Source organism: Agelaius tricolor, unplaced genomic scaffold, assembly GCF_023055355.1.
Source record: "Agelaius tricolor isolate 1412-34295 unplaced genomic scaffold, bAgeTri1.0.p SCAF_8, whole genome shotgun sequence".
NCBI lineage: Eukaryota > Metazoa > Chordata > Aves > Passeriformes > Icteridae > Agelaius > Agelaius tricolor.
The window spans coordinates 10,595,922-10,608,684 of NW_027269268.1; the positions used below are offsets into that span (position 1 = coordinate 10,595,922).

General features: G+C 43.6%; 1 protein-coding gene across 6 annotated transcripts in view; it reads right to left on the reverse strand.

Annotated features, from left to right (window-relative positions):
* FAM13A (family with sequence similarity 13 member A) overlaps positions 1-10,746 on the reverse strand; it is a 125,345-nt gene extending 114,599 nt beyond the window's left edge. For 3 of the 6 annotated variants that reach the window (XM_071431618.1, XM_071431621.1, XM_071431620.1), the window contains exons 1-3: positions 10,456-10,584; positions 7,743-7,932; positions 4,931-5,140 (exon numbers count right to left, since the gene is read on the reverse strand). In XM_071431618.1, coding sequence (XP_071287719.1) covers positions 4,931-5,140; positions 7,743-7,932; positions 10,456-10,482 — 427 coding nt within the window. In that variant the 5' untranslated portion in view covers positions 10,483-10,584. Of the gene's footprint in view, positions 1-4,930; positions 5,141-7,742; positions 7,933-10,455 lie in introns of all 6 variants that reach the window. The other 3 variants (XM_071431622.1, XM_071431619.1, XM_071431617.1) reach the window with 2 other exon arrangements.
* Positions 10,747-12,763: the final 2,017 nt, after the last annotated feature.

The following is a 12,763-nucleotide window of genomic DNA, read 5'->3' on the forward strand; positions in this document are numbered from 1 at the left end:
AGATAAACAATTTAATTCTCCAATTCATCTCTGTTCATGTTACTCCTTCATGCTGCCTGAACTTCACCAAATATATGGAATTCATGCAAACAAGTGTGCATAATTGTTTTGCTCAAGTCTCAAATGGTCTGACCCCAAACAACTCCAGTCTGTAAGCGCTGAAGCCACATTACCACAGTGCTCCAGCCAATTATCTGTGCTGTGAGGTGAGGAAGAAAGGCAACTGCTCAGTGTCATGCTACCACTGCATAGCTTCCAGCTGCCTTGCATGCTAGCAGAGTGGAGGGTAGACAGAAAAGCTTGCATCTGTCAGTAGTTCTCAATGTGCCCTGGGAAGCTGATCTTTGGCTGCACAGAGGCAGCAGGTTGTGCACTGCAGTACCATGGCACCCACTGGGCTGAGAGAAGAATTAAAGCATTTCTTTCCATCTCCGCAATCTATGGGAAGTGGGACTCCAGTCTCTCTCTGCCAAGAAACAATCTGCTTCAGACACCATCCTTCAGACATGATCCTGCACCAGAGGGGAAAAAAATCATGCCTTGCTGCCTGCAGGAGCAGAACTGCTCTAAGCCCTGCTTGTAAGAAGGCTGTCATCACAATCCAGCTTGAAACACCTCACTCTCTATCATTACAGCACTTTGCAGCACTGTATTTATCCTTCATTCCAACATCCTGGAGGAACAGCACACTTCTTTTGCAACTCTGGTGAGTGTCATCTGCAAAAAAATCCAGTTCCAAGAGTTTTTACTGCATAACGAATGTCACCATCATATGGAAAACAGAAGTTATTTCTCTGGCTTGGAAACAGCTCTGATAACACTAAAATGACCATAAAAGCCAAAGGAAAAGGTTAAAATCGTGTCACAAGGGCCTGGAGAATGACAGATATCTAATGAATCAGATTTCATGCACTGCTGCAGTTGCCATGGTGTTGGAAACAATGCCCACTTTTAAAAGTTTCAAAAGTTTATTAAACCTTAACAAAATACAACAAATGACTGAATAAGGAAAAATTACAGTAAGCTGTAAGGAAAGTAAGGAAAAATTACAATAAGCTCCCATGTGCTTACCTACAAAACAGCTGCTTCACCTTTTATACCCCTGGGGTTGCAAAAGGTAACCTTAGCCCCTCCCAAAGTATGCAAATCAAATCTTCTTCACTGTCCACTGGTGGAGATTGCTTTCTTGCAGCTTGATTGGGGTCAGGTGTTGTCATACCAAGGGGCACAGGTACCCAACCCTCCTTCCACATGTCCCAACTACCAGTGGCAACAACACAAAGGGGAGGGGAAAGGGGATTACGTGGAGAACAGAGGACATCCAAAAAACAAATCACAACAACATCAATAAAACTTCTCATAACATACACATAATATTCATTCCTTAACTGTGAGAGCCAACCACATCTGTAACAATGGTTAAAAGGTCAGCACTCATCTATTCATTTCCACAGTCATTGTTCAGATTGAAATTTGACCTCTAAAATCCCCCAACACAAGCTGTATTTTTGGTTCTGCTTGTTCATGTAACTCAAACAGCTGCTGGCTACTAAGTGTTCTGTAAACTGACCTGTTGATCCAGAAGGGAACTGCTCCTTCCCTTCCACTGCCTCCCATCCCTCTCCCTGAAACAGGCAAGGCTGTTCACAGGCACCAGACAAAACCATGCCAGTCATCACAGGCAGTGAGCAAAAGGAGGTATGCGAAACAGAACTCACATCTTGCTGCTGCCCACCGAAAAAATATAAATTCTATAGGATGAACAATGTCAAGAGGCCAGAGTGATATGAAATAGCAATGAAACTTAATTAGACTGAGTAAGAAAGGAAGACGGAGTCTGTATTTCACTGTACCTCCACTGGAGGAGGAAATGAAACAACAACAAGAAGAAAGAATGTACAGTACAGTAGCACTTTGCCTTGATGAAAGCAAGTGACCTGTGAAAGGGGTAAGAGCTGGGCATACAGCTCCTAGCATGTACAGGTGTCTTAAGAGTCAGTGATCACAATAAAGAAGATAAGGAATGAAAAGCCAGAGGGAATAAACAAGCTCAGGCAGGGATTGCTGTACAGGAGCTGCTAATTTCTGGCTGAGGTTTCTCAAAGTAGAGTCCATTTCACACAGTTGTGCTCTGAAGTGAAGCCTCAGCCACAGAAGTGATTGTGATGGACATTTTTCACCCCAGAACTCCCCGTTAGGAGCAGCCTTTATTTGTCAGGCACTGTGAGGAGACCGGCAGACACCAAGGTCACTATCAGTGTGTCCCTGGCCTGTGCTTGCAACACACATCTCCAGCCCTTCCCATCTCCCACTGCCACTGTCCTTCTCCAAGGACACTGAGAGAATGCCAGGACACACCACAATACACTACATGATGTTTTATGGAACTGCATAGTCCTGGCATTACGCTGAATATTAATTTAAACAGAAGTACTGTAGGATTTGAGGGCAGCGTGCAGAGCTCTGTTTCACACAACACTGCACAGGCTGCAAACAGCACTGCCAAACCAGCTGCATGGACTTCCTGGACACTAACAGGACAGCTTCTCTCTTTCATAATAGGGCAGATTATTTCTCTGTGATTTGGCAACTAATTTGATAGCTGAAACTGAAAAGGGTTACAGCTGCAGGTAAAATTTGTAATTTTCAGTTCAGCTATTTTTAACTAGAGGAATCACTCTCTAACCATTTTTATAGTAAGTAAAGTAACTATGTGTTCTTCTTAGGCCAAGATCTCAGCTGGCTTAAAAAATGCTGATAACAATCCCTAAAAATGCACCAAAAGAAATACAATATAATCCTAAAAAAACATTTCCCATGCAAAACTTCAACAGGAGGGAATACAGAGGTTGTGACAGAGCTTGTATTTGCCTTCACTGTAGACATGTTGCAAAGTGGCTCCAGATTCGAAGTTATTTTTTAATAACCTGTTGACTCAGAAACAGTTTGACCTACTCTCTTCACAGTTTACAAAACGAACACCCAGGCATGCACTGTCCTGGTACCATTTTGCAAGCAATACCCTTGCACATACTTTGATAAGTGAACAGATAAGTTCTGCAATCCCACACAGCTGGTTGATCATTTAACTGCAAGCAAATGCCCACCTACTACTTAAGCGTATCTGAACACGATGAAAATCATCAGTGCCTTTCATAACTACTCATTTATGCTGTATTTTCTGGGATGTGAAAAACGCTTCAAGTTTTCTCCAAACTTTACAAAAGCCTTCCCCCTTGCCACAACAGAAAAATGCCACTTGGCAAGTAAGACTTTTTATTCCTAATCAAAATTTTAATGACACTAAACTTGATCTTATTGTGAAATACAGGCAAACTTAGCTATGAAGACACGTCACAGTTGGATGGATTTTTGCAGATCTGGGTTCATAGGTTACACCAGTAACTTTATTTGGAAACAAGAAAGTTTGGTGAGTAAATCTGCTAAGTAATGATATCCATCTCATTTCCCTAGAAAGTACTGGGGGGATTTTGCCCTTCCTGTAGGAGACAGAACAAATTAACCCTTCCACAATCACCACAAACAGCCCACAAAAGACATCAGCAGTTCCTGGTACAATACTCCAATATGACCTTTGTGGGGGCAGAGATATGGAATAGCAAAGGCGTGACTTATTTATTTATTATTAATTTACACTTAAGCTGTGATTTATGAGAAAGAACATAAATACAGCTCATGAGTCAGACCTAGTGAAATCTAAAAGTCCCCAAGGAAAGCACAGCAATGACCAGAAAAAAAAGGGACTTTCTAAAACAACAGCACCTCCCTAACCAACACTTCCTGAACCCTATCCTTGTGCCCCAGATAACTTTAGTAAATAGGAAAGGTATTTTACAGTCCACATACAGCCTACAGCTGAAATGTCTGCACTCAAGGTAAAGCATAAAGCTCTTCTCCAGTGCACCATCAACACTTTCTACAGCCCACAAAACAAAAGGAAGAAAGAAAACACATGGCACTATTCTCACTCCCCTTGGAAATGGCTAAACCTCCTCTTCATGGAAGGCAAGAAAAGTGGAAGTGAGACCTCAAGACAAGCATGTGAGAAATTTGCACCATCTTCCACCAGGGATGCATGTCAGAGAGCATGTTCCTCCTCTGCATTCTCCAGTAACTTTACCCACTCACCTTGCAGCTTCTTAGGAAAACATAAAGAAGTGTTGACTGCCTGCAGCAAGAGAGATGAACTGTCAGTGACCCACATGGTCAGGGAGCAGGGCCAACCACCACTTATTCCACCTACCACCACCAGAGATTGTCAGATACAGATGAATTAGATTGAAACTTGCATAACTCTCTTTAAAATGATTTCTCAACTTCCCACAGCAGAAGTGGTGGTCTTTCCTATGGCTGATCCACCACTTGAAGGTGGATGAGGGGGTGTGAATAAAAGAAAAAAAGAAATCTTCCAGGTTGTGTGCTGTGACTGGGAATGGAACATAAGGTCTGCTGTTACTTGCAAACTGGTTCTTTTTTTTGATGGACAATCCCATTACTTAGTGAAAAGCAGAAGCTTTGGCACTGTATGCTTTTAGCCCAATCTGACAAGCAGATGAAGTTCTCACTTCTCAGTGTCCATTACAATGAAACTGCCAGAAACCACCCTAGCAAACAGAAACAAGTCTATGTCCTAAAGAGACTGCAATTATTTTCTACAAGCATACCCGAAAAAAACAGCTGATCATTTCACTTTTTATTCAACAGATATAACTGGATTAGAAAATCATAAATAGTCTAGACTTTACCAAATACACAAGAAACATTTTTCTGCCTCTTGTAACAGAACTGCACATCTGGGAGCAGATAAGAGCTGAAGCCAAAGGAAATGAGGAACAAAGTAAGTAAACTAAGAAACTGGATATCCAGAAAGAAAGCACATTGAAAGATGAAGACTTTACCTCTCACTTACCCTGGTAAAGCTGAATGAACCTGGGATGTAAGGCAGACGTGATAATTCCATCTGGCAACTCTCTCAAGAACAGCTTCAGCAGACTGGCTGCTGAGTACACATCACCATCTTTAACGAGTTCCACCTCCTCCCCACGCTCGTACTGCAGACGCAGCTGCTCCACCATCTTCATGCTGCCATTCACTCTGAAGAGACCTTCCTGTGTCATACCTGTAATTATATCAAGATTGAGCTGAACCACCACATCCCCATGATATGATGAAACAGATATTCTAGTTTGAATAACACACATGTAGTAATACAAACGAGGGCAATTAATACACCACAGTATTAAAAAAAATATCACTCTGTCCCCAGAAATCCCCTCTAGTCAGGTAGTTAGATTATGATAAATAACAAATACTAATGACAATATACTCTTTTGAGAACCCACAATACTGCAGTGGCACTGAGTTGTCTCACACCATGAGAAATCAACTGAGACAGACATTTTCCATTGGTATACTTCAACAGAAAAGGACCCTAAAAAACCCTTCAGTTTCATTTTTGCAAGTTTCATTTTCTGCCATACTCACACATTAGGATTACTTCCAGCTTCATGTTCCAGGGTAACAGGTGCTCACCTGTGACCATCATGAGGCAAAAACATCTCACTATGTGCTGAGTGCAGCAGTAACTCCATAGTGAGTTCTGCAACTTTATGGTAGTAGGAAATCTCAATAAGCAAATAATGTATCATGGACTGCACAAAGCCCAACGGATTTCACAATGAAAAAGAAATGGTATTGATCACTACAGGCCAGACACCCCAGTAAAGGAGTTGTACAAAAAAGGAGCTTCAACAGAGGAAGCCAGACTAATCATGCTAAATTAAACAGCACTTTCTGGGCATTTGTTAAGATTCAAAACCTTTTGAGAAGATCCTAAAACTGACGTCTGTAAATTATTTCTTCTCTAGAACACTTTCACTGCAAAAATTCTGCCTTTCTAATACTGTGTCTATAGACCTGTTTGTTCTTCCTCAGAAACATAACACTGAGAGGATTGAATATGTATTGTTTTCAACAGTTCAGACTAGACATCAAGGAACTGCAATCTGACAGAATGTTTTCAGTCCAGGAAATCAATTCTGAGGCAACAGAGTTTGTAGAGAAAAATAATCTCTTTTATTGGACTAGAAGACAAACTGCTCTAGTAAGAGGAAAAAATGGACAAGCACTCAAAACATTTTAGTTGACTAATATGAGATACTACTGTCAGAGTTTGTATTCCTGCATTCACAACAAAATGCATTCCCGTGTGACATGCTGTGCTGCCATCTCGAGGGCAGAAAATACCTCATCTCAATAAAGATTTTTGGTTTTGCAGCACTAGGTGAGCAAAGGCCACAGCCCCCACACAGATCAAACTTCCTTCCCCCTCTCTCACTCATTTATGGAAATAAAGAGAGACTAGAACATCCTGAAAACAGTAATTAGAAACTACTAAATACAGCACAGGGAAATTTGGCTTCATCTACAAATTTGGAAATAGGCAGCTTAATGCAAACTTAGTTTAAGGATGTAGCTGCCCAACAGTCAGCTCAGCCTGGGTGTCTGGGCCTTTGTTAAAAATGCCTTCACAGTTAACTTTGCCATTAATTCACAAAACAAACCTAACACAGACACAGGACACCCATTTCAACAACTTTCCATATGAGAGGGTATCTTTGAGATCTTGCTTGCATTTTGGAGAAAAAGAATGGCCTTTATCTTTATTGGGGCCAGATACTCAACTTGGCATTCAGAAGCCCAGCTAATCTTCCTTCAGAGTAGAAAACTTGGCTTGTTTAGTCCATATTTGGGACACAGTCGTGTGGGATTCCAATCTTTTTATGGAACGCAGAGCACAGTCCACAACTTGCAGTCAAGAGTGTCTGTCAGTTTCTGGTTTTGATTAAACCCTAAATGATGGAAAGCTTTTTCCATTCTTTCTCTTCCAGTGTCCTAGCAGGCCACTTTTATGCAAGCTGAAGTGCATCAGGGAAGAAGCTGCTGTGTAAAGGTAGGATCATGTTTTAAATTTGCACTGTACCTTAATCCAAGCTAATTTTCAAACCATGTTTGCATCTATGAGCTTCTGAGGATCTACCAAGATACAGTCATAAAATCTAAGCCTCTACAGCTGGATTATCATTACTGAGTAGCTAAAAGGAAACCTTAGGGCAAATCCAGATGCAGCTCCTTAGAAGATGCCATTACCACCACAAAACCTTTTCCATTGCTGACCAAATGCCATACATCTGTGCACCAGTGGTGCTCTAGGTTTCTGCAAGGAGACATATTTCAACAACAGGAACTGAAGTCCCACTAAATGAATGCAAAGAGAAGCTAAGAACTGAACAGCTACTTCCTTGAGGGGATTAATAATAACTGGAATTCATCTGTAAGAACTTGTATTCCTTTCCAGTAATATTCTCCAATGGGATGTGTGTCTATGCATATGCATGCCTGTGTCTATCTCTATACAGAAAAAGTGTTAAAGACAAATGTTTTGCAACTGGAAGATGACACAAACCTTCACAAATGGAATACATTCCATTTATAAACTGAACAGCTTGTTCATGAGTGTGCTGCTACCTAACGCTGTAGTTCACCTTTATAAACATGCTAAAAAGTAAGTTCAGCATCAAGGCAGAAATTAAAAAAGCAGAAAACCGCATACAGTAGCATTCTTTGCCTGTGGTTCATGCCACAAAAAAACCCACATTCTTTCCTTTGAAGAGTCCTACATAAAGAGTGCTGCTAAGGAGATGTGACTCCACTGATCTTACCATGCTGGGTGAGGTACTCCACTATATTCCACACAACTATTGGGATTCCATTTTTGCTCAGGCCCTGCTGCTGGAGCTCCAGAAGACTCACACCAAACACCTTCGGACAGGTTGTGTCCCTCTGCTTGTTCAGGGGAGACACAGCTATCTTTTTCATGTCCTCCTTCAATCTCACAGCCGATTTGCTTTGCTTAAAGGAGCAGAGAGAAGAAAAATGGGCATTAGTCACATTTGCTGCAGAAGGTTGTGTGGGCACAACACACATCCATCAAAATTGGCTTTTATGCTCCAGCATAAGGGCTTGGCCCCACTTCGTTTTAATCCACAGGAAAAAAACCTCTGTGAAGTAGGAAAGTAAAAATGAACAGAGAAACACTAAAAGAGGAACAAGAATGTAGGTGGTCTGTAGGTAAGGGAGAAAGACTTTTGCAGACAAGATTGTTACTAGAATAACAAGGAACTGGGAGTAAGCAAGCAAGAGACTGCTGCTGTCAACTCATGAAACTCACATGGGTTACAGAAGTAACTGGACAAACACAAACAATCCCAATACACCACCAGTATCTCAGCTTGGCTCCAGGATGCCTGTCAGGGCAGTACTCTGGAGAAGGTTTACTACACTCTTCTTCCAAATGTTGTTTCCTAGGGATTTATTCTGGCCACTCTCAGGTGAGATGGATCCTTATGAAAGATGTTCTGTTATGTTCAGTACCTGCTAAGTCTGAAATTTAATTACTGAGGTTTTAAGGTTAGAAAGGGACTATGTAATCTAATCACACATAACAAGGGGGGTGGAAAACCCACTGCACAATAAACCCTTAATCCCATAGGTTCTTCTGGAGGCACAACATTCTCACAAGTTTTCAGCTGTAGTGACAGAGAAACCATGGGAAGATAGTTATTAAAACCCAGGGGAATAAAACAATACATGATTAATTTATAGGACTGATAATAGGCAGAAATCTTAATCAGCCTACAGGATTGCACATTTGGGAAGACAGTTCAAGGCAGAGCAGCAGCATCACCCACCATGATGGCAATCACACTGCAGGAACTGGGAGCCACTGATACCACAGAGTTCAATCTCTTTAGGAAGCCCACCACTGGCATGGTGCTTTAAAATAAACTTATTCCTACTGTGTTTCATTAACAAACTGGTAGTAGAAACTGTACGCATGGAGAATACGGTACAGTAACATAAAAAAGTGCTCAGATTCTTGCCCAAGTCTTGACACTTCACTGTGTTAAGACAGATTTTATCACAGCTTACATATTTTATACAGGCCTTTAAAATCTCTTCACTTGAGACCCAATGTTTTTACTGTAGTCTGTAAGCAGCATGAACATCTGCTATGTTGCTATTAAGCATGACTGTCCTTTCAGATATAAAATGATTTGGCAGTTCTCTCACTTGGCTGTGCTTTTGCCATTAAACAGTTATTTGAGGCACATGTGTGCTCCATAGTCCCAGGTCCTACACAACACTCGTGTGATATTTACAAAAGATGTTGCTTATATAAACATCACAAGTATGTTTTACTATTTTTGAAACAGAACCGCAATATTGCATTATTGTGACCACTTCATAAATATTTAAAAGGAAGAGTAGATGCACCAGTGTTTGAACTAAAATTTGACTAACATTAAAATACGACATCTTTTTTAAAAAGACATGTTCCCGTTCAGGATTAAATGAATAATAAATAATATTTATTCCAAGCAGAGACATGACCAGGTAAAAATCACATAGACTAGGTTAAATTCAGAGGACAGCAAAAATCCTTTGAGCAGTTTCTGAGCAGCTGTGATGCTTAGGGAGCTTTTCCAATTAAGGCCTTCAATTAGCTTCACAATCTTGCTCAGTTACAGGTTTCCAGCCTGTTTCAACATTTGAAAACCTGAGTCACTAAATTGGATTTACTTGGGGAAACTCACTATTTAAATCCACATGACAACCGACAGACATTTGCCATGTCCACAGAAACAAGAGGAAATTTTTGAGCTTGCTTCAGGATCTGAAGAGGCTGCGCTAACTAAGAACAAAAAATTATGTGGTTATCCAAAATACACATCTAACCAAAATCAAAACATAGCCATCCCCTCAAAACAGTTCTGAAACAAAGAGTTCAGTGTTATGTTGCCTTATAGATGGAAGATCTGACTTTACCCACGGAAAACACGTCCAAGTACTAATGCCACTGTTGCTGATTTCCGAGACTGGGAAAGCAACTTAATCATCCCTGCACGATGCCGCCAAAAAGTTCCGCCCAGACACTTGGAAAAAAGCTATTTATACGCCACGGGGACGCACTTTTACAGCAGCTCATCCAACAACTTTAACGCAGGGAACGCGACAGCGCAGTTGTTCTCTGGGTTTAAAAAAAGAAGAAGAAAAAAAAAAGAGGGAAGGGAGGAGGGGAAACTAAAAGAAAAGCGCCTGGCTGGAATCGTCTTTTACGAATCTTTGCGTTTCCCAAACGAGCGGCAGCTGCCGAGCGGGGAGAAGCAGAAAGAAAGAGAAAGAAGAAGAGAGGAGGAGAGAACAGATGGAGAGCGCTCGGGACGAGGAAAAGGCGCCGGGCCCGGCCCGGCCTCCCTTGCCCCGGCCCCGCGAGGGACCCCGGCGAGGGCGGGAGGAGGAGGAGGAGGAGGAGGCTGATCCAGCCGCCATGCAGCCGCTGCTGTGCCCGTGCCGCCGCCAGCCCCTACTCACGCGTACGGCCAGCGCCCCGGCCCCCATGCCGGCTGCCGCTCCGCCCCGGCCGCCCGCCCTCAGTGCTCTCGGTGCTCTCGGCGAGCGCCTGCCGGCGGGAGCCCCGGCCCCGAGGTGCCGCCCGCCGGCCCGGCCCGCCCCGCGGGCCGCGGGGGGAGAGCAGCCGGGCCCCCGCCTCCCGCCGGAGCGGCCGAGAGGGCTCGACGGGGGCGAGTCCGCCTCCCGAAGCTTCCCCTGGTCGTGGCGGTCGCAGCGCGGGCCCCGCGGCTGCAGCGGGCGGCCCTCGGGCATCACCGAGGCCCCGGGCCGGGCAGCCGGGACCTGGCGGGGAGCGGAGCCGCCCCGCTCGCGTGCGAGCCTGGGCTCGGGCAGAGCCGCTGGCAGAGTCGCCGCGAAGCCGCCGAGCCCAGTAACGTTAGCGGGGTGCGGGGGAACCGCAACCGCGCCCGCCCGAAGGGCGAACGGAGCCGGGCAGCGGGGCCGAACAAACCCCTCTGTGCCACGGCCCCGCAGGGCAGGATGCGGTGCAACACTTGGCCCGAGTCTGAAAAGTGTGAAGCAGCCCAAGCATTGCCCCCGTTATGGTTTTCCATCTAGGGATATGTTGGTGAAATAAGGAAAGTTTAACGCAAAGAGTGGAGGGGAGGACACCCCAGGCAGGCAGCGACTGCCAGCCTCACGGCACGGCAGCGGTGGGGACAGGAACTGTGCTTCCCCCAGTGCCCTTCTCCCGGTCACTGCCGCCCGGAAGCAGTGCTTGTCCTAGAAATTCAAATTACGCTTCAAACCAGAACTGGGGAGTAGCGGCGTTTGACTTTTTTTTCTTGTGGGAGAAAAGCACAACACACATGTGCTTATTTCTATATCCGCTCAGATGTAAGCACCACTCAGCAGGGCCTGAGCATCAGGGTAGGAGGGAAGGTCTTTGGAAATTGTCTCTCAGAAATCCTTGACTCTGGCACAGGGACAAAAGGAAGTCTAGCCAAGTAGAGAAAAGGCGAGGAAGAAGAGCAATCCGTTTCATGTTCAGTTTCTGTTTTCCTCTCTAAGCCGCTCTAACCCGAAATTACAACTTTCCCTCTTGGTCAGTTTACAAAAGTTAGACTTAGTTAGCATTGATGTTTTAATTTCACTTTAGGACTCTCAAAGTGAATTGATATAACATCCTCCCTCCTCTATCCCCCTCTTTACTGTAAGACTCCAACTTACTTTTCACATGAATCACACACAGCCCTTTTCTTCTTAGCCCTAATTGCAGCTTCACCGGGAAAACCAATTACATGCTTCAAACTGTAATCCAGAGAGGGAATGATGAGAATCTGCAACTCCTTGGAGACTGCAATGGGGGTGAAGAGTTCAAACATGAACCCATAGCACTGAACAGCAGCTATGGCATTAAGACTTTCATAAATGCATGTTAAGAGGTAGCAGGTACATGGTCATTCTATAAAAAGCAAGACCAGAAATCAAGCTTTAGCATCTGTTTATGAGAGCCTAGAAAGTCACACTTTCTGTCAAGCCACTGGAGTACTTGGGGCTATGACAGGCTGGTAACTTTTCTCTGTATTGATAAAGTCTTGAGAGAGCTGAAGGCCAGCATACTTGTTTCCTGTGTGGCAGAAGAATCAAACCCAGACGACTGAAACTTCCACAATTGCCTTTTGTCCCCCCCTGATTTTACACAGGGCCAACAACCTCTGTGCTGGGCAGAGAAAGATTTACCTGAACTTTTCTTAACCCCAATCTAGAAGTAAATTGATTCCTTCCTGTACCTTCCACTCTTCCCATAGAAGATTTCTGGTGCCACAGAAATCAGCCAAGATGCTGTGGTATTTGACTCTGGAGTGCATATTATTCAGGAAACCTTCACAATTTTCCTGCAAAAAGTTCAGGAAATCTTTAGAAAACAAAAAATCAGAAGCAGTCATGCCTATCATAGAGAAGCAGAAAATTCCCCAAACCCAACAACAAAAGCACATCTCTGTATATCTCATATATATGCTATTTCCTGTTTTCTGGCTAAGATGTTGCACCAAACAATTGTCTCTTCCCTTTTCTACTCTTGAGGAATGTAACACTGCATGGACAGAACAACTGCAGGATGAATATTTATGCCAGTTATCATAGAATACGTCTGGATCCATGAGAGCTCAAATCAGAGCAAATGCATTGTGAAAGTCTGGTGAAAAGTCAGTGAGACCCACAGGTTTTGTATAGCTGGCTTTTATCATAATCATGCCCACCTACCTTTGGTCACACGCAGTTGTTTCCAGTAGTTCTCAACTACTTATTATATTTGTGTAAGAGT